This window comes from Ascidia mentula, chromosome 2, assembly GCF_947561715.1.
Source record: "Ascidia mentula chromosome 2, kaAscMent1.1, whole genome shotgun sequence".
Classification (NCBI taxonomy): domain Eukaryota; kingdom Metazoa; phylum Chordata; class Ascidiacea; order Phlebobranchia; family Ascidiidae; genus Ascidia; species Ascidia mentula.
Genome location: NC_138567.1, coordinates 15,075,078 through 15,101,848, shown reverse-complemented (window position 1 = coordinate 15,101,848; position 26,771 = coordinate 15,075,078). Strand labels below are relative to the sequence as shown.

Sequence of the window (26,771 nt, the reverse complement as noted above, 5' to 3'; positions counted from 1 at the left end):
ATTACAGTTCTTATATTTGCCAATAGCCTCAGTAATACAATGAAGGGTGCCACCAGACATATGCAATCGCTTGGATTGCGGCGGGGGACCAGTGGAAACAGTACTTGGTTTAGCGTTAGGTTGGTTGGCTCGTTTGAAAAACTGAAAAATTGCTATGTTTGAGCATCTATGATAAATAGCTGGGTTAATTTCGATTTGCAGTTAATTGTGCTGATAGTTTTCATATGTAACGCCCCCAAAAAATTAAAACCGTTTTAATGTCTCAACTGAAGGTAATGGTTGCCGTAATAGCTGTATTTGTCTCAACTAAATCAGGTTTTAAAAATTTAAACAGAGTTAAAAACTTTTCAGACAGCGGAATCTATTTCGCCTGGTCAGCAAGACAGCTAAATCGTGAGGAGTCAAAAGCTACACAAATTAGAATTGAAATGTCAAACGCTCAAGAATTTCGCAGGGGCAAACTGGCAATTAAACACTAACCTAAATGTAAAAGCCTCAAAAAATAGAACAGTGGTCGTTTTTTTAGGGTTTATTCGCTCGTTAAACGCGGCGCGGCGGAATGTGACGTCACCGAAATAAATACATAAAAAACAATCGGAACCCATTTAGGGTGAAGAAGGAAGAAGGAGATTGATGTTGTTGTCATGACGACCGGCTTCCGTCGAGAAGTTAGAATCTTCTTCGGGGTTGCTGACTGCAGTCGAAGAATAACCTTCGTCACTGGGTGGCGACCCGTTCTCCGCTAGTGGGCGCAGAGTAGAATGCTCCCATGACGTCATCGAAGTAGTAAAATGGCTTTGAGTGTCGTTGTACTGGAAGGTTTCTGGGACTGGGATGAAGGAATTCGTGAATGGATCAACACAAGAAGGCTTGTAATCTTGGTACGATGACGTAAACTCCTCAGGAGGTGATGACGTGGAAACGCCTGACGAACGTGAGTCAGCAAACATTTCCGCGGCCGCTTGTGATTCGCAAAAGTTTTGCAAGTAGGTTGGCGATTGTGAATCAGCACATTCTTCAGGTGAATTAGACGTAAAACCGTTCAAATGGGACTCAGCGCCTTCTTGTGATGTTGGGCTCATATTAGGAGAGTATGACTCCACAGAAGGCATAAACGAACTTTGAGTGACCCCCGGAGAATATGAGTCAGCAACTTGAGGCGAGGAACGTTGGTTGACCTCAGGAGAAAACGATTCGACGAACTGGAATGGTGAACTTTGCGTGACCTCTGGTAGGTAAGATTCAGCAAGTTGCAAAGTGGACTGCTTTGAAGGATCCGGACAATAGGATTCGCTTCCACCTGGCAGTGAGTACATGGGTTCATGCAATGCGGTGGATGTGTGAAGGCTTTGCGAAGCGGGTGTAAAGTATGGACCAGTTGTTGTAACTTGGTCGAAAGATCCAGAAACTTGAGGTGAGGAAAAACCAGGGTGAGAAACCGTTTCTGAAGGTGTAAACACTGCAGGCGAAAATGTTTGTTGAAACACTGGAAAGTCTCCCGGTTGTTGGTCGCCAGTGTAAGGCTGGAACACCGCCGGGTTGTGGCGGTGATAATTATTAATCTCTGTCAACGGCATTTGGTTGATGTCACTGGGTTGTGACGTCGTCACGTCGGTGACGTATGGTACGGGTTGATGGATAGGCTGCCAGGGAACTTGGTCGCTTTGGTCCTTGAAGCGTTTGCTGAAGTTGGTTGCAGGAACATGGTGGCCCATCATACGTTTGGTGGCAAGGGTGAAAGGCCGATACGTTTGAACGAGTTGAGCGTTTTTTGTTTTTCCTCCCTCGTTACGGAAACCTCGAGCGAAAGGATTGTTCTCGATTTTGAGTTTGGTCACCTGAAGTTAAAAGGTTTCAACGTTTATCAACTTTTAGTTAGAAAAGGTGGAACTTATTTAACAAAAAATATATCTGTTTGTAGCAATCAACACTTTGTCTAAACCGGTAGCAAAACACCTCTAAGTAGTTTTAAATGCTATATATAATAATATTACTCGTAGTGGAAATCCTTATTAACGCTCAGAAATGCACCTTTTTGCAATTTATTGTCAAAGAACCAGACACCAAGAAGCTAGTTATGTGATGATATGCATCTTAACTTATGACGTTTGCATAAAAATACGTATTTGACCTCGCAAGTTGTAGTGTTCACCAACCTCGTGATTTTGGTATGCCGTGACAGTGACGAAAACAGTTTGAGGAAAGGCAAACGTCGACATGGCGTCATACTGTATGTTGGTGACGTCATCGGCGCGAACCACGTGAATGCGCGGTTGATAACGATGCATGGAGTGAATGAGAAACTGTTGGTGAAGAAACAAACAAACATTTAAATAAAATTAAATTTCTTCAAATAAACGAAATCAAACATTGCAACACGTTTTTTCAGAAAAATGGCGTTAAAATTTCAACTAAAGTTACATTTTTTAAGTCATTCAAATTATACTTTGCGCCACTTAATGACCATTCTACAAATACTCTGTTGCTATTTTATTTCAAAAAACGTTTTACAAACTGAAAAAAGTAGTTATTGGGGTAACAGACACCAAGTAATTTGCCCACAAGTGTTAGTTAAAATTTTATGGCTTGCGTTAAAATCATAACCTTAGTGATATTAAATAAAGGGCGCTCTGGCAGTGATTCGTGTATACGAAATGTATTTTAAAAAGAGCTTTCCACACAAACCTTTCCGTTTGACGAGTTCCCGCACGAGTTCGTGAGCTTCACTTTGTGAAATGAAATGATTTCTTTCATCCAATCTCTGCCGGTGGCTGGTGAGTGGGGATGGAGGTAGAATCGTTGCGGTATAGGGGGCTCCCCTCGACCAGCGACACGCCATTCACCGTTCTGCATGAGATAAGGAATGATTAATGAAAGGAACCAAAACGCGTGTTTTTTTGTCACAATGACATGTAGAAATACAACAAGTTTATTTCCAAATAGTGCCTGTTTTCATTTTAGTGTTCTTGTGTCCAACATTTTTGTCAATATTATGCACGATCAGATTTCTATGACAAGTTTGTGGATTTCAAATGCGCAGTGGTAATTCATATTTTGAAATTTATTAACCAACCTGGAATTTGTATCTGTGCTGGTCGACGTTGACGACATCCATAAGAAGGCAATACTTTGCTGTTGGATCCAAACCCGACAATTTTATCCGATAACCGGGAAACATTCTCCTAAAAATTATGAATTGGTGTTAAATTCATACCTGGACGTTAATATCAACTCTAAAATCAAAATAGATCGTACTTGTATCACTTTTTTTACTTTCAATCAACAAACATATCATTTAAACATCACGATATTACTACTAGCTGAATGCAGCACATTTGGTTTTCCTATTTCAAATTCCATATTATACCTCCACATGACTTTGATAAAAAAGTTGCATCTCTCTAGTTACAAAGTAAAGGCACTTAAAGAAACGTTCCTACTTTGCCATTAGTTTACAACACTAAACATCTCACAACGTACCTTCCAGTTTTGGTGACGATCATCTCAGTTTGTGCCGCCGAAAAATTTGACCACAATTCAAAGTCCTGGAGTTCGACATCAATATTTGGGTCGACTGAGGATCTGTGATACACGGAAGGATTCCCCAACGATTTCATCGTCGTCGTGTTTGGCTCGTAGTGATAATTCTGTCTCGAGTCATCTGGATTTATAAACTTTATTTTAACTTTTGTGTTTCTATAAGTTGTAGCAAAAAAACAAATATCAACGTGAAGATTAAAGTAAGATGTACGCAACCCAAATATCCCAAGTTAAATTCAAAAGTAACCTAAAAAATTAGTTTGACTATTTTTGCATTTGCTTGAAACGCTTTTATCAAACGTTTGAGAATACCATCAACATAATTTTGTTTAAATCATTGCTAAAAAAGTAGGTTAGATGGCGAATAATCTTTCTAACATACAGGAAATGCTAAAACGTTTGCTAAATGGCGTAAGTTTCGAAAGAATTACAAAAATAACAGAATGTCAATTATTAAGTTTGTTTATAACAAAAAAATATTCTAAATCTACCACTCACCGTTAATCCATACACCCGACTTAACCGGCGTCATGTTCACTTTTGTCGAACTTTCTTTCAGATCATTAGAGGGCGGCCAAAGCGAATCAAGAACATCAACTGAGGTTCCATGCAAAGACATCAGATTGTCCATACCACGATTAAACAAGTTTGTACCAAGAACGTAAACAGAACGAATGAAGTCCACAGAGCAAGAATGGGTTTTTATATCACATTCGACCCCTTTGAAGTCCTAACTGCCTCATCAACAACCACAACTGTATCCTGTTAACATCATTCGCTCTTTGTTTCCCGTGGCGCACGCGGCCCTGCAGTCTGGAACGAGGGGCACGCGTCGTGCTGTGCCTTCGACTTGAACCTGTTCGCGATAAGAGATCGCGTGCTGGGAATTCACCGCGACCGCCCCTGAACTTCGGGTCTTCAAACATTATCAAACGGTCTTTACGTAACAACGCTCCTCATTATGTTTCGATAAGCTTTCCGTCCGCCGGTTTGTTTGTTTGCTTTGTTAATGAATTGCGTTTGTTTGTATGAAAACTTAAAAGTCGAAAATTGTAAACAGAGCCTTGAATTCGTTGAATTAAAAAGCTTGGTTTTTGATGTTTTTCATTTTTTACGATAAGTTTAAAACTTTCTTACGTTTCAATTTTGTTTTGTTTTATATGTGGTTATTGTTTCATAAAATACAATATTGATTTAAATTTAAAGAAGGCTGCGTGGACTTTTATTCAAATTCGTAAACCACCTCGACGTCGCTTGTTCTTACTGCCTTGATGTAACAGCAGTTGTCTTCACTTGTACAACCCGCTGAGATCTTTGAGCTTTCGTTAAAAGCAAATTACAGACAATTAAAGAAAAATAAGTTTTACATCAAAGTATCTTGTCAGCTGTTTCCAAACTTGTTTCAAGTTTTTACTGTTTTGTTTTTTAACATATGGAAACATTTGAACCCCCCTTCCCTTTCCAACAGTTAGATTGTAAAACCATCCTGAATAGACGCAAGGTGACGTCACAGAGGGAAGTTTGTCAGATAATAAATCTGCGGGTTTGTTTCCTTCCTGCATATGGTGTTCCTGGTTGGTTGCCGAGAATAATTTCCTCGCTCAAAAGTTCTGCATTTTCACGACCAACGTCAATTAATGAAATTCTTGATTTACGGAAAAAAGCCCTAATTTGCTGGTCCGAATTTCATGTTCCCAAATATGAACTAACGATGATAAAGACGAAATGTGCGAATATGAGTGAAATTGCGGATAGCCAACATTGCAGGCTAATAGATTTTAACATTATTACACCAGTTAATGAGGCAGATTAGACCAGCGCAAATTCTTGAAGCGATAAGGTAGCAAATCTTCGAACTCACCCAGCTGGAGGTTTGAAACGTTTTGTTCCATCAAACATTTGTGATCTCGTTTTGTTGCATTTATCTCATGATAACCCAGAGGGCTTCACAAGGATTTTCGAAATTTTGTAACAAATTTGTAAATTTCACTGGTATCGACGCCAGGGCATTGCATGAAAAAAATTTAATTTTTTGTCGTACTTTTGGTCGTAATTTTTAGTCTTAAAATGGGATGAAAATGCATTTTGTAACACCATCTTGCAGAGAAGGTTTTAGTACGACAGTACAAAACTTATTTCTTTTTGACATGTCGCGAAAAATACTTTTGCGATTATTTCATTCCAATTAATGGTTGTGGAAGTTTTCTAAATTACAAAAATATTTTGACTGAAAAGTTATTTCAGTGTGTTAGGTAAACTTTCCTGTTCCAGCTTTACGCTGCATTAAATTTATTATAATAAGTAAGACTGCTCAGCACAACAGTTGCAAATTTCTACCAATTTGCTACATCCTTCACCGACAATCTTAAAATGGGCGACTATGAATCATTTGGCTTTGGTAGATCTTTATATTTGGACAAAGTTGGATCAGAACCATCGATAAATTGTAAAAAAAAAATTAATATGATTAAAACATTCGGTGGAATAAGACACAGGTGATAAAGAATTCAATTGATTATGGTGGGAAGATTGCTCAGTATTGCCGGTGTCAGTGTAGTCAGTTGCTGCTGGCATAGGGAAATTAAAAGCAAAGTTTTCCGTGTCGATGTTGCAAGATTGTGGCGAAAGACTTTGTGGAGGAGAAAGCTGCTTAATGATGGGTGAAGGAATATTATTCGTGTATCCTTGATATTCATCTGCGTTGTTGCAAAGTGAAGTATTTGCGTATTCGAAAACTGTTAACATCATTCGCTCTTTGTTTCCCGCGGCGCTTGGCCCTCGAGTCTGGAACGAGAGGCACGCGTCGTGCTGTGCCTTAGATTTGAACCTGCTTGGAATTCAACGCGACCGCCCCTGAACTTCGGGTCTTCAAACATTATCAAACGGTCTTTACGTAACAACGTTCCCTATTATGTTTCGATAAGCTTTCCGTCCGCCTGTTTGTTTGTTTGCTTTGTTAATGAAATTCGTTTGTTTGTTTGAAAACTCAAAAGTCGAAAATTGTAAACAGAGCCTTGAATTAGTTGAATAAAAAGACCATAATTTTATAAGCAAATCCGTAAATAGTGTTCCTTGGTTTTAATGTTTTTCATTTTTTACTATAAGTGTAAAACATTCTTACGTTTCAATTTTGTTGTGTTTTTTTATGTGGCCTTTGTTCCGTAAAATACAAATATTGACTTCTTGCCTGTAAAATTTAAAGAAGGCTGCGTGGATTTTTATTCAAATTCCAAAAACAAACTCTATTTTTTGTTCAAAAAACTGCACCTCGACGTCGCTTGTTCTTGTTGATAACAGCAGTTGTCTTCACTTGTACAACCCGCTGAGATTTTTGAACTTTCGTTGAAAGCAAATTACAGACAACGTTGCCCATTAAAGAAAAAGAAGTTTTACATCAAAGTGTGTTGTCAGCTGTTTCCAAACTTGTTTCAAGTTTTTACTGTTTTGTTTTTTAACATATGGAAACATTTGAAACCCCCTTCCCTTTCCAGCAGTTCGATTGTAAAACCGTCATGAATAGACGCAAGGTGACGTCACAGAGGGAAATTTGTCAGATAATAAATCTGCGGGTTTGTTTCCTTCCTGCATATGGTGTTCCTGGTTGGTTGCCGAGAATAATTTCCTCGATCAAAAGTTCTGCATTTTCACGACCAACGTCAAATAATGAAATTCTTGATTTACGAAAAAAATCTTTCAAAAAGCCATAAATTGCTGGTCAAAATTTCATGTTCCGAAAAATGAACTAATGATGATCAGGATGAAATGTGCAAATAAGATTGAAATTGCGGACAGCCAACATTGCAAGCTAATAGATTTTAACATTATTACACCAGTAAACATCATTACACCAGTTAATGAGGCAGATTAGACCAGCGCAAATTCTTGAAGCGATAAGGTAGCAAATCTTCGAACTCACCCAGCTGGAGGTTTGAAACGTTTTGTTCCATCAAACATTTGTGATCTCTTTTTTTTTGCATTTATCTCATGACAACCCAGAGGGCTTCTCAAGGATTTTCAAAATTTTGTATTAAATTTGTAAATTTCCTTGGTATCGATGCCAGGGCATTGCAGTAAAAATTTCAACTTTTAGTTTCTTTTTAGTCGTAATTTTTAGTCTCAAAAATGGGATGGAAATGCATGTTGTCACACCATCTTGCATAGAACGATTCAAAACGACAGTACAAAATGTATTTCTTTTTGACAGGTCGGCGAAAATACTTTTTGCGGTCACTTCCTTCCAATTAATGCTTGTGGACGTTTTCTAAATTACAAAAATATTTTGACTGAAAAGTTATTTCAGTGTATTAAGTAAACTTTCCTGTTCCAGCGATTCGCTGCATTAAATTTATCATAATAAGTAGGACTGCTCAGCAAAACAGTTGCAAATTCCTTCGAATTTATGACGACCAATTTGCTGCATCCTTCACTGACAATCTTAAAATGGGCGACTACGAATCATTGTTATTTGGTAGATCTTTATATTTAGCCAAAGTTAGATCAGAACCATCGATAAATTGTACATTTCTCAAATGATATGAAACACACGAATTATAAAATCACAACTCCGATAAAAACAACAGTCTTATATATGCGAGGCTTTTTGTCAATTTTTAAACGATATTTCTTAATTATAAAAACAGTTTGAGTTCAAGAAAAAACAACAAACAAAATAATTACAACACAAGACTGCATTTAAATCTGATTTTTACAGTTTCTAATTCAGTAAACGTGGCAGATTTTTGTCTTGTAACAAAACTCCATTTGTTCAAATAAATACCATTTAAACCGAGTTTCTGATCAAATGTGTTTAAATGTTTTAAAGCATTAACAAAAGTTGAAATTGTTTTGTTTGCATCATTTCATTAGCAATATATTCTAGCACATATCAGGTACTCCAAACCCTTAATCCTTTGTTGTGCCGTTGCCAGGCTGAATCCAACTACAAAGACTGATACACAACAAATAAAACTTGTTTGAAAAATTTTATACAACGACAATATCATGATGCGTACTGGTTATAAAGCGTTTCACTACATAACGGAACGGAAGGTGGAAAATTAATTTGATCAAAACAGTCGGTGGAATAAGACACAGGTGATAAAGAATTCAATTGATTATGGTGGGAAGATTGTTCAGTATTGCCGGTATTAGTGTACTCAGTTGCTGCTGGCATAAGGAAATTAAAAGCAAAGTTTTCCGTGTCGATGTTGCAAGATTGTGGCGAGAGACTTTGTGGAGTAGAAAGTGGGCTAATGTTGGGTGAAGGAATACTAACACGTGTATCCTTGACATTCATCCGCGTTGTTGTAAGGTGAAGTATTTGCGTATTCAAAAACTGTTGTCATCATTCGCTCTTTGTTTCCCGCGGCGAGCGCGGCCCTGCAGTCTGGAACGAGGGGCACGGGTCGTGCTGTGCCTTCGACATGAACCTGTTCGCGTTAAGAGATCGCGTGCTGGGAATTCACCGCGACCGCCCCTGAACTTCAGGTCTTCAAACATTATCAAACGGTCTTTACGTAACAACGCTCCTCATTATGTTTCGATAAGCTTTCCGTCCGCCGGTGTGTTTGTTTGCTTTGTTAATGAATTGCGTTTGTTTGTATGAAAACTCAAAAGTCGAAAATTGTAAACAGAGCCTTGAATTCGTTGAATTAAAAATCTTGGTGTTTGATGTTTTTCATTTTTTACGATAAGTTTAAACTTTCTTACGTTTCAATTTTGTTTTGTTTTATATGTGGTTATTGTTTCATAAAATACAATATTGATTCAAATTTAAAGAAGGCTGCGTGGACCTTTAGTAAAATTCGTAAACCACCTCGACGTCGCTTGTTCTTATTGCTTTGATATAACAGCAGTTGTCTTCACTTGTACAACCCGCTGATATTCTTGAGCTTTCGTTGAAAGCAAATTACAGACAACGTTGCCCATTAAAGAAAAAGAAGTTTCACATCAAAGTGTGTTGTCAGCTGTTTTCAAACTTGTTTCAAGTTTTTACTGTCTTGTTTTTTTAACATATGGAAACATTTGAAACCCCCTTCCCTTTCCAGCAGTTCGATTGCAAAACCCATCATGAATAGACGCAAGGTGACGTCACAGAGGAAACTTTGTCAGATAATAAATCTGCGGGTTTGTTTCCTTCCTGCATATGGTGTTGCTGTTGGTTGCCGAAAATACTTTCCTCGCTCAAAAGTTCTGCACTTTCACGACCAACGTCAATTAATAAAATTCTTGATTTACGGAAAAAATCTTTCAAACAGCCATAAATTGCTGGTTCGAACTTCATGTTCCTAAAAATGAACTAATGATGATAAGGATGAAATGTGTAAATAAGAGTAAAATTGCGGATGGCCAACATTGCAGGCTAATAGATTTTAACATTATTACACCAGCAAACATTATTACACCAGTTGATGAGGCAGATTAGACCAGCGCAAATTCTTGAAGCGATAAGGTAGCAAATCTTCGAACTCATCACCCAGCTGGAGGTTTGAAACGTTTTATTCCATCAAACATTTGTGATCTCTTTTTTTTTGCATTTGTCTCATGACAGCCCAGAGGGCTTCTTAAGGATTTTCGAAATTTTGTAACAATTTTGTAAATTTCACTGGTATCGACGCCAGGGCATTGCAGTAAAAATTTTAATTTTTAATCGGATTTTTAGTCGTAATTTTTAGTCTTAAAAATGGGATGGAAATGCATGTTGTAACACCATCTTGTAGAGAACGCTAAAACGATGGTACAAAATGTATTCCTTTTTGACGGGTCGGCGAAAAATACTTTTGCGGTTATTTCGTTCCAAATAATGGTTGTGGAAGTTTTCTAAATTACAAAAATATTTTGACTGAAAAGTTATTTCAGTGTGTTAGGTAAACTTTTCTGTACCAGCTTTGCGCTGCATTAAATTTATTTTTATAAGTAAGACTGCTCAGCAAAGCAGTTGCAAATTTCTCAGAACTTATGACGACCAATTTGCTGCATCCTTCACTGACAATCTTAAAATGGGCGACTATTAATCATTGTGCTTTGGTAGATCTTTAAATTTAGCCAAAGTTAGATCAGAACCATCGATAAATTGCAAAAAAAAATTAGTATGATCAAAACAATCGGTGGAATAAGACACAGGCGAAAACGAATTCATTTAATTATGGTGGGAAGATTGCTCAATAAATCCGGTATTAGTGTAATTAGACTTTATGGAGGAGAAAGTGGGTTAATGTTGGGTGAAGGAATATTACACGTGTATCCTTGATATTCACCCGCTTTGCTGTAAGGTGAAGTATTTGCGTATTCGAAAACTTGTTGACATCATTCGCTCTTTGTTTCCCGTGACGCGCGCGGCCCTCTAGTCTGGAACGAGAGGCACGCGTCGTGCTGTGACTTCGACTTGAACCTGTTCGCGATAAGAGAACGCGTGCTGGGAATGCACCGCGACCGCCCCTGAACTTCGGGTCTTCAAACATTATCAAACGGTCTTTACGTAACAACGCTCCCCATTATGTTTCGATAAGCTTTCCGTCCGCCGGTTTGTTTGTAAGCTTTTTGATGAAATTCGTTTGTTTGTATGAAAACTCAAAAGTCGAAAATTGTAAACAGAGCCTTGAATTCGTTGAATTAAAAAGCTTGGTTTTTGATGTTTTTCATTTTGACTATAAGTTTCAACTTTCTTACGTTTCAATTTTGTTTTGTTTTATTTGTGGTTATTGTTTTATAAAATACAATATTGATTTGTTGCCTACAAAATTTAAAGACGGCTGCGTGGACTTTTATTCAAATTCGTAAACCACCTCGACGTCGATTGTTCTTATTGCTTTGATACAACAGCAGTTGTCTTCACTTGTACAACCCGCTGAGATTTTTGAGCTTTCGTTGAAAGCAAATTACAGACAACGTTGACCATTAAAGAAAAAGAAGTTTTACATCAAAGTGTGTTGTCAGCTGTTTCCAAACTTGTTTCAAATTTTCACTGTTTTGTATTTTAACATATGGAAACATTTGAAACCCCCTTCCCTTTCCAACAGTTCGATTGTAAAACCATCATGACTAGACGCAAGGTGACGTCACAGAGGAAACTTTGTCAGATAATAAATCTGCGGGTTTGTTTCCTTCCTGCATATGGTGTTCCTGGTTGGTTGCCGAGAATAATTTCCTCAATCAAAAATTCGGCATTTTCACGACCAACGTCAATTAATGAAATTCTTGATTTACGGAAAAAATCTTTCAAAAAGCAATAAATTCCTGGTCCGAATTTCATGTTCCGAAAAATGAACTATTGACGATCAGGATGAAATGTGCAAATAAGAGTGAAATTGCGGATAGCCAACATTGCAGGCTAATAGATTTTAATATTATTACACCAGTAAACATTATTACACCAGTTAATGAGGCAGATTAGACCAGCGCAAATTCTTGAAGCGATAAGGGAACGAATGTTCGAACTCACCCAGCTGGAGATTTAAAACGTTTCGTTGCATTAAACATTTGTGATTTTGTTTTGTTGCATTTATCTCATGACAACCCAGAGGGTTTCTTAAGGATTTTCAAAATTTTGTAACAATTTTGTAAATTTCACTGGTATCGACGCCAGGGCATTGCAGTAAAAATTTTAATTTTTCGTCGTATTTTTAGTCGTAATTTTTAGTCTTAAAAATGGGATGAAAATGCATTTTGTAACACCATCTTGCAGAGAAGGTTTTAGTACGACAGTACAAAACGTATTTCTTTTTGACATGTCGCGAAAAATACTTTTGCGATTATTTCGTTCCAATTAATGGTTGTGGAAGTTTTCTAAATTACAAAAATATTTTGACTGAAAAGTTATTTCAGTGTATTAGGTAAACTTTTCTGTTCCAGCGATTCGCTGCATTAAGTGTATTAAGTAAGTAAAACTGCTCAGCAAAACAGTTGCAAATTTCTTCGAATTGATGACGACCAATTTGCTGCATCCTTCACTGACAATCTTAAAATGGGCGACTACGAATCATTGTGCTTTGGTAGATCTTTATATTTAGCCAAAGTTGGATCAGAACCATCGATAAATTGTACATTTTCAAATAATATGAAACACACGAATTATAAAATCACAACTCATAAAAAACAACAGTCTTATATGCGAGGCTTTTTGTCAATTTTTGAACGATATTTCCTAATTATAAAAAATAGTTTGAGTTCAAGCAAAACAACAAACAAAATATTTGCAAAACAAGACTACATTGATTCTTTTAAATTTGATTTTTACAATTTCTAATTCAGTAAACGTGGCAGATCTTTGTCTTGCGAAAAAACTCCATTTGAGTATAAAGAGACTGGCCCATATTGTTATTAACACTGTCATGTTAAAATAAGACGTTTCGACAAAAACTTATGTCATCATCAGCTTGACTGACGCGATTGGTGTAGCTCCATCATTGTAAGGACAAACTCCATTTGTTTATGTAAATACCATTTAAACCGAGTTTCTGATTAAATTTGTTTAAATGTTTAAAAGCATCAACAAAAGTTGAAATTGTTCTGTTATTTCAATAGCAATATAATCTAGCACATATCAGATACTCCAAACCCTTAATCCCTTATTGTGCCGTTGCCAGGCTGAATCCAACTACAAAGACTGATACACGAGACATAAAACTTGTTTATAAAATTTTATACAACGACAACATCACGATGCGTACTGGTTATAAAACGGTTCACTACATAACGGAACGGAAGGTGGAAAATTAATATGATCAAAACATTCGGTGGAATAAGACACAGGGGAAAACGAATTCACTTGATTATGGTGGGAAGATGGTTCAGTATTGCCGGTGCCAGTGTAATCAGTTGCTGCTTGCACAGGGAAATTAAAAGCAAAGTTTTCAGTGTCGATGTTGCTAGATTGTGGCGAAAGACTTTGTGGAGGAGAAAGAGGGTTAATGTTGGGTGAAGGAATACTACACGTGTATCCTTGATATTCATCCGCGTTGCTGTAAGGTGAAGTATTTGCGTATTCAAAAACGTGTTGCTCGGCAACAGGGGAAAAGCAGGACGGGTCGGTAACCAGCGCTGATCCAGTGTGGTTATAAGCAACTGGATGAGGGAGAGTATATTGCTCCGTAGCTGAGTGCGGCGATACTGAATAGTTAGACGAAACAGGATGAGAGGAAGCATATTGTCCGGTTGTTGAATGGAAGAAGTTATGTTGGTTCGTTGTTTGAGGAGAAACGTTTGGTTGGAAACTCGAATATCCAGAGTAATTTGAAGTGAAATTGTTTTGTTGAGGAAATCCAAATTTTAATCGTTTGTTGGCCATCTCAGTGACGCCACAACCAGTATATTCTAAAACATCGCCAGAGAAACGTCTCGTACTTTTAGTTTTGCCTCCATCGCACCGAAATCCTCTTGCAAATGGGTTGTTGGCGATTTTCAATTTGGTCACCTTTAACACAAAAGATCACATTTAACTCTTTTGTATTTAGGAGGTGCTTAAAAGTTCATTTAAATATATGTTTTCTCTTACTTTGTGGTTTTGATAAGCTGTCACGGTAAAGAAGTTCGTTTCTGTAAAGGCAAATGTTGACATCGGTTCATGTTTTATATTTCTGACGTCATCGCTTCGAACGATGTGAACTCGAAGTTGATAACGATGCATGGAGTGAACGTTGAACTAAAACAATGGATTTTTTAAATTCCGACACCTTGATAGTTTAGAATTTATTAAGTTCAGTAAACTAGTAAGTATTAATTACCTTTTCTGTTCCTGAGTGGGCGAAAGAGTTGGTGAGCTTGACTTTGTGAAATGAAAGGATTTCATTCATCAGCTTTCGGCCGGTAGAGGGCGACTTTGGATGAATGTAAAACTTTTGGGGAATTTTTGGTTCTCCGCGACCAGAAACAATCCATTCACCATTCTGTTAAATATCGAAAGCAAATGTTTACATTTTGTTCCATAAAAAAAACAATGAAATGTTTGATATGTGCGAAAGTTTTTAAATACAACTTATTTTTTTTAAAGGATAAATTTATTTCATTTACCTGAAACTTGTATCTGTGTTCGTCGATGTTAACGACATCCATCAGAACACAATATTGTGCGTCTGGATTCAACCCAGAAAACTTCACTCGATATCCTGGAAATATCCGTCTGCAAAAACAACAAAGTTCACGTAAATAAATGGCATTGGTTTGTGAAACACTTGGATGTTTCTAGAGTAAAATTATTATAATGACGGTAGGATTTTTGGCGCTGTGTTTACCTTCCAGGTTTGGTGACGATCATTTCAGTTTGCGCCGAAGAAAATTGTTTCCAAACATCGATGTCTTGTAGATGAGCTTCCACATTCGAATCAATCGGCGAACGAATGACTTGCGAATATTTCTCGGGGTTTGAACGAACTTGAATATTTTCAGTCGTTCCCTGCTGGTACGGATCTTCAACTTGTGGCACATGCTGGCAATCCATGCCTGCCTGCAACCACGGAGAAACGCATGAAGGAAAATAGTTGGTCATTGCTTGAGTTGCCATGTTACTTGTTTGCTTGTAAGTGACAAATGATGACTCGTCAGTCGCGTGTCACTCGTTTTATTCGGTCTTGCGCCGTCGGTGGGCTGTGCAATCATTGCGGGGAGTAAATTAGACAGGATAACAACTGTTACAAGACGGCGCGCTGTTTCAAACTTCCTACCGAGTCGACTGGAGCGCGTGTCTGTCGCTTATCTGATGCCTAATTACAATATCTTTTACAAACGCCTTTGATCAGTTTTGCGGTTAATTCTTTTTGTTGTAACAATCAAAGTGTTTTCAATACATATACTACACATTGAGTACAAAAATTATTACATACTACTCGTATCGATGCAAAAACAGCATCTTGTGAATATTATCTTTAATTATGTGTAACATCATTTTTAGGTATTTATTCAAATGGATGTTAAACAAATAACAACTAAACTGTAGATAATGCAGACTATCTTTAAATTTACATTAATTGTCACAAACTACAAATAAATGATAATGCAAGTAACCGATCCAAGCTATTCTCATTTACCAAATTAGGTTTTGCATTTCCGATATTTTAATAAAAACATATGGACGACGGAAAAACTCCAGCGGACCTTCCTTGGTCCCTGTGTTGTCTCTCCGTGACGTAACAACACTTCAGCTATCACTGACGCCGTAGACAGATGTTTTTTTTTCTGTTTAATATTGGTGAAGGAAAATGTCAAATCACGTTTCAACTAACTGTATACCAAATTGCTTCATGAATATTATAATGAGTTTACAAGACTGAAACTCATCAACCAAATAATTGTGTTTAAATGTAACGCCTTGACTGCTTCAGCGCGGCTGTTGTCACTTGCAACATCCCGCTGCTATTGTTTGTTCTTTTACGTGGATTATTTTACTTGCAGCAAGTTTTGTGGCTTCTTCCGTTAATTCCTTAGTTGAATTTCTGCTTTTCTAAAATGATGAAACAGTAAAGAAAACAAAAAGCATAAAGATAGATGAAATTAAAATGCCAAATACAAAAACACATTTAAATGATCATATACCCTACCATGTTAGAAAATTTCCAGCAAGTCAAATCTATCAAATATTAGCTGTATATTTTTATGTTCTTAACAGTCAGCATTAGGCAAAACAAACACAATAATACAGATTACAGATATTTCGGGTAATTAGCCAACAGATAAACGACAGACACGCGCTCCAGTCGACTCGGTAGGAAGTTTGAAACAGCGCGCCGTCTTGAAACAGTTGTTATCCTGTCTAATTTACTCCCCGCAATGATTGCACAGCCCATCGACGGCGCAAGACCGAATAAAACGAGTGACACGCGATCAACGAGTCATCATTTGTCACTTACAAGCAAACAAGTAACATGGCAACTCAAGCAATGACCAACTATTTTCCTTCATGCGTTTCTCCATGGCTGCAGGCAGGCATGGATTGCCAGCATGTGCCACAAGTTGAAGATCCGTACCACCAGGGAAAGACTGAAATAATTCAAGTTCGTTCGAACCCTGAGAAATATTCGCAAGTCATTCGTTCGCCGATTGATTCGAACGCGGAAGCTCATCTACAAGATATCGGTGTTTGGAAACAATTTTCTTCGGCGCAAACTGAAATGATCGTCACCAAACCTGGAAGGTAAACACTGCGCACAGAATCTTACCGTCGCTATAGTAATTTTGCTCTAGAAGAGTTCAATATCTAAGTGTTTCACAAACCAATGCAATTTATTTACGTGAACTTTGTTGTTTTTTCAGACGGATATTTCCAGGATATCGGGTGAAGTTTTCTGGGTTGAATCCAGACGCACAATATTGTGTTCTGATGGATGTCGTTAACATCGACGAGCACAGATACAAGTTTCAGGTAAAAATATGAATTTACCATTTTCTTAAAAGAGTAGCATATTCAATCCTTCGCACCCACATCCTGTCATTTCCATGCTTTATGTTGTACAAAATGTAAACGTTTGCTTTTGATATTTAACAGAATGGTGAATGGATTGTTTCTGGTCGCGGAGAACCAAAAATTCCCCAAAAGTTTTACATTCACCCAAAGTCGCCCTCTACCGGCCAAAAGCTGATGAATGAAATCCTTTCTTTTCACAAAGTCAAGCTCACCAACTCTTTCGCCCACTCTGGAACAGAAAAGGTAATTAATACTTAATAGTTTACTGAACTTAATAAATCACACCAAAAAGTGTGCCCGAATTTAATGAACGATATTTTTTAGTTCAACGTCCACTCCATGCATCGTTATCAACTTCGAGTTCACATCGTTCGAACCGATGACGTCAGAAATATAAAACATGAACCGATGTCAACATTTGCCTTTCCACAAACGAACTTCTTTACCGTGACAGCTTATCAAAACCACGAGGTAAGAAAAATTCAATTATTTTAATATAACTTTGAAAACCATGTATTCTTTATGTTTCAAGTTGTTGTACTTTTCGCAAAAAATAACAATGGGATTTTTTGTGTTAAAGGTGACCAAATTGAAAATCGCCAACAACCCATTTGCAAGAGGATTTCGATGCGATGGAGGCAAAACTAAAAGTGCGAGACGTTTCTCTGGCGATGTTTTAGAATATACTGGTTGTGGCGTCACAGAGATGGCCAACAAACGATTAAAAGTTGGAGTTCCTCAACAAAACAATTTCACTTCAAATTACTCTGGATATTCGAGTTTCCAACCAAACGTTTCTCCTCAAACAACGAACCAACATAACTTCTTCCATTCACCAACCGGACAATATGCTTCCTCTCATCCTGTTTCGTCTAACTATTCAGTATCGCCGCACTCAGCTACGGAGCAATATACTCTCCCTCATCCAGTTTCTTATAACCACACTGGATCAGCGCTTGTTACCGACCCGTCCTGCTTTTCCCCTGTTACCGAGCAACAAGTTTTCGAATACGCAAATATTTCACCTTACAGCAACGCGGATGAATATCAAGGATACACGAATAATATTCCTTCACCCAACATTAACCCACTTTCTCCGCCACAAAGTCTTTCGCCACAATCTTGCAACATCGACGCGGAAAACTTTGCTTTTAATTTCCCTATGCCAGCAGCAACTGATTACACTGACACCGTCAATACTGAGCAATCTTCCCACCATAATCAAGTGAATTCTTTTTCGCCTGTGTCTTATTCCACCGAATGTTTTGATCATATTAATTTTCCACCTTCCATTCCGTTATGTAGTGAACCGCTTTATGACCAGTACGCATCGTGATATTGTCGTTGTATAAAATTTTGAAAATATAATATTATAGTGTAAGTAATTTTTGAGGATTTCTTAGACTTAAGTTATGGCAACAGGAAGCTCTCAAAGGTACTGGAGAAAGGCAATATTTTTGGTGTTGTAAAAATATTGGTATCTTATTTTGTCAGTTTATCCTTCTCATGGAAAGCACAGAGACAAGAAATTCACGTATTTTTAAAAACAAAATGGGTTATTTAAGTAGTTAAAAAAAAACTTTTCTAAACCGAGTTGTTCAATTAAAATTGTACGAATAACCTTTTCAATTATCTTCTTGAATGCGAATACAAGCAAATTGAATTCGTCATATTTATATTAACATATTGCCTTACTTCACAAACAAGTAGGAAATCTTAATCGCACACAATATTTGGTTTTATTTCTGACACTCCACTAAAACCACACAGGAGGGTTTGTGATAACAAAGAGATATGTTTGAAGTCGCGTGCTGAAATCTTGTTTAGGAATTAAATACTGGGTATGTTACCATTGTCAGGAAATTATTATTAATTCAACTGCGTCAGTATGACGTCAACGTAGGCCAATCATTGGAATTTTTGATAAAGGCATTTGAGTTCGTGAAGGTTGCTTTATACTTGGAATTGTGTAGCTTCATATACACATAGCGCTTATTACAATTGACTTAGTCAGAACTGGATGAACCGAGTTGACGTTTTTGTTGCAATTCATCACTTCCCGGTTCGACTGAGGACGATTCTACATCAGAATATGATTTGGAAAAAAGAATTTTTGATAAAGGCATTTGAGTTCGTGAAGGCTGCTTTATATATGGAATTGTGTAGCTTCATATACACATAGCGCTTATTACAATTGACTTTGCCAGAACTGGATGAACCGAGTTGATGTTTTTGATGCAATTCATCACTTCCCGGTTCGACTGAGGACGATTCTACATCAGAATATGATTTGGAAAAAAGAATTTTTGATAAAGGCATTTGAGTTCGTGAAGGTTGCTTTATACATGGAATTGTGTAGCTTCATATACACATAGCTCTTATTGCAATTGACTTTGCCAGAACTGGATGAATCGAGTTGACGTTTTTATTGCAATTCATCACTATCCGGTTCGACTGAGGACGATTCTACATCAGAATATGATTTGGAAAAAAGAATTTTTGATAAAGGCATTTGAGTTCGTGAAGGTTGCTTTATACATGGAATTGTGTAGCTTCATATACACATAGCGCTTATTACAATTGACTTAATCAGAACTGGATGAACCGAGTTGACGTTTTTGTTTCAACTCATCACTTCCAGGTTCGACCGAGGACGATTCGATATCTACATCAGAATATGATTTAGAAAATCGCCATCAAATGGGCTTCTATGGGTTTACCGGTTCCCGTGCCATTTCACTACTACATGTTTAGTTCGTTTACGTTGCAGTTTCTTGGGTAAAGATGAATTAATCTGCATAAAACAAACCCACTCTCTAAACGGCTCCACCTACAAAATTTATAATAAAATATGTGTTTTGACCCTAATTCAACGAATGTTTAAACTTTCAAGGTGACCTTTACACTGGTGGGGTTAGATTAAGTTAAACGTCATCGGTCGGAAAGATTTCTTTTAAAACCACACAAATAAAAACAATTGTAAATATTTTGTTGTGTTAGACAAGTTGCTTCTGCTGTTTCCATGCGTGGGCGTTATTTATTTTGGGTCACATCTTGATTGAAGTTTGTTGTTGCATCAAAACTAACTGGCAGTCGTAAGTCTGCTACAGTGATAAACTATTGAAAGTAACGTCGCCCCGAACAGAGACCACCTCCATTTTTAGTTCAAAATGGACATCATTTGGTGATGGTGCTTGTTTGTGGAATGCTTGGATTAGTTAAAGAGGTAAAGAATACCGCAGTGGTTTCAACTGCAACAGGGCAAAGTTTAATAAATACATTTCCAACTATATTGCAATGCTGGTCTAAAACGCGGATCGCGATGCTTCGTCACTTCCTTTGTGACGTGGGGGTGAGAAAGAATAGAACGATTTACATGAAAAAGAGATACAACGGGAAGATTACCGATCAACTTCTTGTAATGTTGCAGCGTCACTTCCTACTAATACCGTGTGGGTTCAGGTTATTGGAATCTCACAGGTTATGTTCAGCTGTTTTGTTTTCTGTTGATGTTTTGATTCAAAATTATTATCAAACCGCCAAATGTTACACTTGCCATTGTTACGAAACAAAGAAAATTTTTTGCAAAAGGGTGTCGTATGATAGTTTTGTCACATGTTTTGATGACAGATTTTGGGTTCGTATATTCGGTTACTTGGTTTGAATTAACTTCCTCTCACAAAACTTTAGTAATTTCATAAACACTGTTCGTTTTACTGATGGATAGTTTTAAACCGGAAACATCACTAAACTTTAAGTGATCTGAAGGCACTCTCGGAGTTCTTTTCCGAAAAACGTAACCAGTAAAAGCATCTTGGTCGTATCTGCAGTCGCCTGTTTCGGTACCGGCAAGCATACTACAGTTTAAGTTGCACAATGCGGTACACTTCAACTAAAAGGACAACTTTATGATTTAATAACGAGTATTCAGTGATGATGGAGCACGTAAATCATTGTATTTAGCTTTGGATCGCACGTCTTCGTCATTTCCCGTGCGATGCAGAAAAAAAAAGACCCAACTCGTTGGATCGCATCTAAAAGAGGTGAGTAGCCGTAATATCATCACATTCGATTGAGGCGGGCAGTTCAGTTTTAACTTCACTTTTCCACTCATGTCTTGCGAGTTTAGGCGGTTTGACCACTCCATGAAACACTTTTTTTGACAATGTCACCAAAGAGAACAACGATTTTAACTAAATACTTCATAAACTGCAGCTGAGTTACAAAATCGTAGACGATGTTGAAGTTATTGCTGATATTTGTGTTGATCGGATGGGCAGAAGGTGAATGTGCGGGTGAGGACACAAGTCTGGCTCCTCTTCCCATCACCAGTAAGTGTGAAATTAACAATAATAGCTCGTGAAGATAAATAGAGAATGTCTAAAAAAAACTTTACTCCTTATATCATGTTGTACGATATGAGCCTTGTGACTTATAACAGGAGATGAAAATCTACCGGTTTGTGAAGCTCCATTTCTTGATCGCAACTGCACTTGTCCCTCGTCCATGTTCGAATGTGCTTGCAACAAGATCGGTAAATGTGGGTTGCGTCAACCAGGATGTGTTGGGATGGGGTATGTGATCAACTTAAGCAACGACTGTGGAGATTGGAGTGATGAGTTCCTTGATGTTTGTCCTGATGGTAGATTACAGTGCGATTGTTTTCACACGACTTGTCCCGGATTTTGTTTGTTGGGACAATGGCGATGCGATGGAGGTAACCACTGTCCTGATGGTAGTGATGAATTGAATTGCACATGTCCAGCGGACAAGTTTGAGTGTCCGTGTTACAAAACTAAAAGCTGCACTGGGTTGTTTGGAGGATGTTTAATTCAATCTCAGATATGCGATGGACGTATCGATTGCAGTGATGGTAGTGATGAATTTAATTGTACATGTCCAGCGGATAAGTTTGAGTGTCCGTGTTACAATACTAAAAACTGCTCTATATTTGGGTTTGGTTGCTCCAATAAATCTGTGCAATGCGATGGGTTTAATCACTGTGGAGATTGGAGTGATGAGGTTAACTGCACATGTCCAGCGGATAAGTTTGAATGTCCATGCTACAAAACTAAAAACTGCTCTAAATTAGGACTGGGTTGCATCAGTAAATTATTGCAATGCGATGGGTTTAATCACTGTGGAGATTGGAGTGATGAGGTTAACTGCACATGTCCAGTGGATAAGTTTAAATGTGCTTGTGTTGGATTGAAACAGTGCATTGGAAAGGATTTAAATTGCATTGATCGATCTTTGTTTTGTGACGGAAAACGTGACTGTATTGATGGAAGTGATGAGACACATTATGCTTGCAACTGTTTTGGTACTTACGCCAGATGTCCATGTAATCCAAATAACACACAATGCTCACCAGGCGGTAAATGTATACCTTTACACTGGATAAATGATAACTTCGTAGATTGTGTAGATGGAATTGATGAAGTTTGTTCAGTTTTACACATCACATGTCAATCTTGTCATGTGGTTGCTGTAACTTGTCCAAGTGAAAAGGATGTCAGAAATCTCATTCATACGACTGATCCATACACGTGCAATGAAGTTGTTAGTAAAACGTGCGCTACTGATGTTAATAATTGTGGAGTTGATAAAGTGCTTTGCACAACTTCAACATGCAGCAAATCTTGCGAAAACTTTATGTTTTGCGAAAATCAACAACTTATTGCAAGAGAATATTTTTGCGACGGGCAAGCTGATAATGGCTGCAAAGACAAAAGTGACGAAGTTCAACATGGGTTTGGGTTTAAATGTTCTGGATCATCAAGAAAAGGTGTTTGTGTTTTACCTCAAACCAACGTCTACGATTCAGTGGCTCAATGTTCTGACAGTTCTGATATTTGTTTCTTCAATGGACAGTTTAGATGTTTCCAGTGTTTGGACAGAAAGCTGATAGTTTCAAGCAAGCAAGTTTGTGACGGTGTAGTGGATTGCTTTGATATGACAGATGAATGTTTTTGTGAAAATCAAACATTGTGTCGCGATATACGAGGAGATTGTCCGCAGAACCAAATGCATTGCAAGAAAAGTTCTACATGTGTGGACCAAGATAAGATGCTGTGTAATACAAGTGTACAATGTGTAAACCAAACTAACACAAAATACTGTTCAACTGGGACAGCATCAGTTCAAAGTGAGTGTGTAGCAGATGACAACATCTTCACAGAAAATAATTTAAGCAACGAATCTTTTTGCGTTTTATATATGAAAAGGTTGTTTAAGGAATTTAGCATGATAGGGGGAATATTATTGACAAGATTTTACAATCCCATGTGGTGTGATGGATCTGCCGATGACCATTTAGGAGTTTTAGGAGAAACTTTATGTCCGAACAGGTTGAAATGTTCCAACAAAGGAGAATTTTACATAGACAAACAAAGAGTCTGTGATGGAATAATTGATTGCGACGATAAATCAGACGAATTTCTGGAAATTTGTAACAATACCCGCTACTACTGCAGAAGTAAAAAGAAAATATCCATCGATAGAAATCATGTTTGTGACGGAATAATCGACTGCGATGACGCATCTGATGAAAGCATATGTCGTTGTGAACATACCAGGTTTTATTGCACCAATGAACAACCTTTGTCTGTTGAAAGAAAACTTGTACAGAACGGAATTAACGACTGCTCAGACGGAAGTGACGAGTGTGTTAATTTGAATAGAAACATATTTGCTGACGTTAACGAAATGATCGCAAACCCAGTTTATCAAGGTATCTTCTGGGTGACAGGCATCTTAGCACTGGGTGGGAATTCGTTTGTATTTGTAACAACCACACGTGACTTGATTAAAGTTAATAAAGATCAGAATTTGTTTATAAATACAAGCGTTTTTGTTCTTAACCTCTGCGTGTCTGACCTTCTCATGGGAGTTTATCTACTGGCAATCATAATACAAGCGACTAGATTTTCTGGATCTTATTGTTTGTTTGATAAAGAATGGAGATCAAGTAGCTTATGTTCAGGACTTGGAGCACTTGCAATTGTATCATCAGAAGCATCAGCCTTCACTATGACAGCTATGACCACATTTCGCCTGATATCGGCCTTTAAACCTTTCCTCATGCGAAATGTCAGTGTTACTAAAACTGTGATTGCTGAATTGTCTTGTTGGACATTAGCTATCTTGTTGGCAACAATTCCTTTGCACAACGCAATTTCTGAGTACTTTGCCACTGATGTTTGGTTTCCAAACAACTTTTATGAAACAGATTTCGTGTCAAGAGAAAACATGTCGTTACTTGCACAAAGAATTTCCCCATCAGAACCAGAGTCTTGGTACGATGTTAAGCGTACTATTGAAAGCGCCTTTCCACGTAACACTATCAAGGGAGAGTTTGGATATTATGGTGAAACAAGCGTCTGTATGCCACGTTTGTTTGCAACAACCAATGAGTTTGCTTGGGAATATTCAACATTCCTCATCACAATCAACTTCCTCATGTTCATCTACATGGTGGTTGCTTATATTTTTATTTACAAGCGAAGCAACCGCATGAAAGAATCCAGAAGCACTGATGTCAGCTCCAAGATGCAGAAGAGAATCACCAGGTTGATTTTGACCGACTTTTGCTGCTGGATTCCAATTTGTGTGATGGGATTTTTGAGTGTAGGAGGAGTGAAGATGCCAGGTGACGCTTATGTGTTGAGTTCATGCCTGTTGCTTCCAATCAACGGCGCCCTCAACCCCTTGCTCTACTCCAAAGCATTGGAAGAGCTTTCAAAGATGAAGGAGTGGCTCGTTTCCAAAATATCATCATTACGAACATCAAGGAGTCGTTCGTCGGATTTCAGTGTTAGATACAACCCCCGTGCTGAACAGGAAGGTGGCAGAGTGATTGAGATTGTTGGATGAATTGGAGTTCCAAGCAAAAGTGATGTTCTACGAATTTTTGTTGATATTGCTTTGCGTTGAATGAGGAATACGATCCCTCAATATAAATGTTTTTTTCTTGAAATCGTTTGGTCATTTTTTTGTATTGTTGTTGTGATTGTTAACAAATTTTGGATGCTTTCAATAATATTGAAAGATTTATTCGGATCCCAGTTTACCAGGATAAATTTAGCAGCAATGTAATTACAATACGACAATTAAAAAGGTATAACGTCTATACATTTTTTGATTCACGACACACGTAGTCCTTCAGATACACAGATATGATGATGGTATAATTTTTGTGCTTTTCGTGTATTATGCAGTTTCAAATAATCAAACAATAGTGGTGTGCAGAGTTGGCAATGATTTATGGTGCAGGGTGAGAATGAGATTAGCACGAGTAAAACGCAGGAAAAGTCAGGAAATATTTTATCGTTTTTTCGTTCATCTTTATTGTAAAAACTGGTAGTTTAGATTTATTAAAGTTCAAGTCAAAAACAGGGATTTTTCGATCCTATCTTAGCTAAGAGGATTTGAATTTCCCAAAACGGGAAAATGAATGAAAATAAAAATGCAAAAACCATCGCAAAGTTGAGAAGCGTTAATTTGTGACGGCAAATCACGCTAGGGTTTCTCAACCGGAATTATAACCCTTCCACAGGGATCGGATCCACAGTTTATTAACGTTATCATACTTTCAGCGACTAAGTTCGTTTTGTACAAATCGCCATAAAGCTCTTCTGATATACATGTTATCTTCAAATGGCACAAACGTTTACAAAACATGCTCAATGGCAGCTTGGCTATAAATGCTGACAAATAAAGAGGTGATGCAGGAGAACCCTTATGCTTAAAACTAAACCGAATTTGCACTTAACCTGTATTTAGGCTTAATTGCTTGTTCTTATGCACAAAGTGCAACATTGAAACTCCTATTGCTGCCAGGCATACTGCAATTCAAAATGTACTGCTTATGCCAGAAGTGTAGTACACTTTAAAGTGCAATCAACTTGTACTGATGTATTGTAATAATCAACACGATTCTGTTTTCGTTATATGTAGCGTACCAGTTTGATAGGTTTAAGTTAACCTGAGGTTATTAGCCGACTGATAGTAACCATTCTTTTCTCCTGGGTTCCAATTTCGATCATAGCGTTTGTAAACTTGGGTGGAGTCCCTATGCCTCCAGTTATATATGCTGTGCCAACAATCATCCTGCTCCCCATCAACAGCTCTCTAAATTCCTTCATCTACTCCAACGCATCGAAACTACTTTATGATAGACTATGAGATGGCCTACGTGCCGTTTTCAGGCGTCAGCAACAGGAAAATGTAGTTGTGGTTGCTAACCGAGAAAACTTACATGTGATTGAAGCAAAAACTACTCCGTAAATACACATTGCATTCAGTTTGTGGAAAATATTAAGTACTTTTACTTGTCATCACACAGACAGAAACGAATCTTGTCTCTGACGTCACGCAAACCTACTATGTGTAGACTCCTACTTAATTTCCGATGGCAGAAGAATTGGAACATAAAATTGATATTTCAAATGATATTTTTCGATTCAAAATCTCACAATTAGGACAAAGTAACATCTTTGACGTCAGATTTATTCTGCCTAAACTGAAGAATAAAAATTCACGTTCTGTTTGGTTGGTGGACGCACTCAGTTTGCTTCGTTATGCTGTTTGGTTGTATTTTATGTGTCGTCATTTTATGCACCATGGGATGAGTCGCATGATGAGTTGGTCGGACTTGTCGTCCACGTCTCACGTCATCCAACACATGGACACTCTTATCATGTGTGAGTGTTGGAACACTTGACATCAACGTGGGTAGAATCATTTTGGTCATAACAATTATGCGGGGATTTCCCTTGCTTCCAGTGACTTTCCAACTACATTTTGTGTCTGGATCAACGTTTACTTGTAAATATAA

The 26,771-nt window shown here is 37.7% G+C and overlaps 4 protein-coding genes across 4 annotated transcripts; 2 read left to right on the top strand and 2 right to left on the bottom strand.

Moving 5' to 3' along the window:
• Nucleotides 1-605: 605 nt before the first annotated feature.
• Nucleotides 606-4,171, bottom strand: LOC145890237 (uncharacterized). The gene is made up of 6 exons (XM_082981258.1): nt 4,039-4,171; nt 3,481-3,661; nt 3,074-3,182; nt 2,686-2,847; nt 2,157-2,303; nt 606-1,838 (listed from the first exon to the last, which is right to left on the bottom strand). The coding sequence occupies exons 1-6, from the start codon at nt 4,169-4,171 to the stop codon at nt 606-608; spliced, it is 1,965 nt and encodes a 654-aa protein (XP_082837384.1).
• Nucleotides 4,172-9,607: 5,436 nt separating this feature from the next.
• LOC145890236 (uncharacterized) lies at nt 9,608-15,037 on the bottom strand. The gene is made up of 8 exons (XM_082981257.1): nt 14,769-15,037; nt 14,548-14,656; nt 14,262-14,423; nt 14,033-14,179; nt 13,642-13,951; nt 13,307-13,566; nt 10,423-10,532; nt 9,608-9,827 (listed from the first exon to the last, which is right to left on the bottom strand). The coding sequence occupies exons 1-8, from the start codon at nt 15,035-15,037 to the stop codon at nt 9,608-9,610; spliced, it is 1,587 nt and encodes a 528-aa protein (XP_082837383.1).
• A 1,357-nt stretch (nt 15,038-16,394) lies between these two features.
• LOC145890235 (uncharacterized) lies at nt 16,395-18,269 on the top strand. Its single transcript, XM_082981256.1, has 5 exons — nt 16,395-16,663; nt 16,783-16,891; nt 17,015-17,176; nt 17,258-17,404; nt 17,514-18,269. Exons 1-5 carry the CDS (start codon nt 16,395-16,397, stop codon nt 18,267-18,269), a joined length of 1,443 nt encoding a protein of 480 aa, XP_082837382.1.
• A 2,901-nt stretch (nt 18,270-21,170) lies between these two features.
• Nucleotides 21,171-24,808, top strand: LOC145889279 (uncharacterized). The gene is made up of 2 exons (XM_082980213.1): nt 21,171-21,264; nt 21,375-24,808. The coding sequence occupies exons 1-2, from the start codon at nt 21,171-21,173 to the stop codon at nt 24,806-24,808; spliced, it is 3,528 nt and encodes a 1,175-aa protein (XP_082836339.1).
• Nucleotides 24,809-26,771: the final 1,963 nt, after the last annotated feature.

Excerpts from the sequence above, each read along its gene's own strand:
- LOC145890236 (XM_082981257.1), bottom strand. The coding sequence starts at position 15,037 with ATGGCAACTCAAGCAATGACCAACTATTTTCCTTCATGCGTTTCTCCG. Across the intron at positions 14,657-14,768 it reads ATCGTCACCAAACCTGGAAG|ACGGATATTTCCAGGATATC; the intron begins GTAAACACAGCG and ends TTGTTTTTGCAG. Across the intron at positions 13,952-14,032 it reads CAGCTTATCAAAACCACAAA|GTGACCAAATTGAAAATCGC; the intron begins GTAAGAGAAAAC and ends TTTGTGTTAAAG.
- LOC145890237 (XM_082981258.1), bottom strand. The coding sequence starts at position 4,171 with ATGGACAATCTGATGTCTTTGCATGGAACCTCAGTTGATGTTCTTGAT. Across the intron at positions 3,183-3,480 it reads ATCGTCACCAAAACTGGAAG|GAGAATGTTTCCCGGTTATC; the intron begins GTACGTTGTGAG and ends CATAATTTTTAG. Across the intron at positions 2,304-2,685 it reads GGAACTCGTCAAACGGAAAG|TTTCTCATTCACTCCATGCA; the intron begins GTTTGTGTGGAA and ends CTTCACCAACAG.
- LOC145889279 (XM_082980213.1), top strand. The coding sequence starts at position 21,171 with ATGTTGAAGTTATTGCTGATATTTGTGTTGATCGGATGGGCAGAAGGT. Across the intron at positions 21,265-21,374 it reads GGCTCCTCTTCCCATCACCA|GAGATGAAAATCTACCGGTT; the intron begins GTAAGTGTGAAA and ends GACTTATAACAG.
- LOC145890235 (XM_082981256.1), top strand. The coding sequence starts at position 16,395 with ATGGCAACTCAAGCAATGACCAACTATTTTCCTTCATGCGTTTCTCCA. Across the intron at positions 16,664-16,782 it reads ATCGTCACCAAACCTGGAAG|ACGGATATTTCCAGGATATC; the intron begins GTAAACACTGCG and ends TTGTTTTTTCAG. Across the intron at positions 17,177-17,257 it reads CCCACTCTGGAACAGAAAAG|TTCAACGTCCACTCCATGCA; the intron begins GTAATTAATACT and ends GATATTTTTTAG.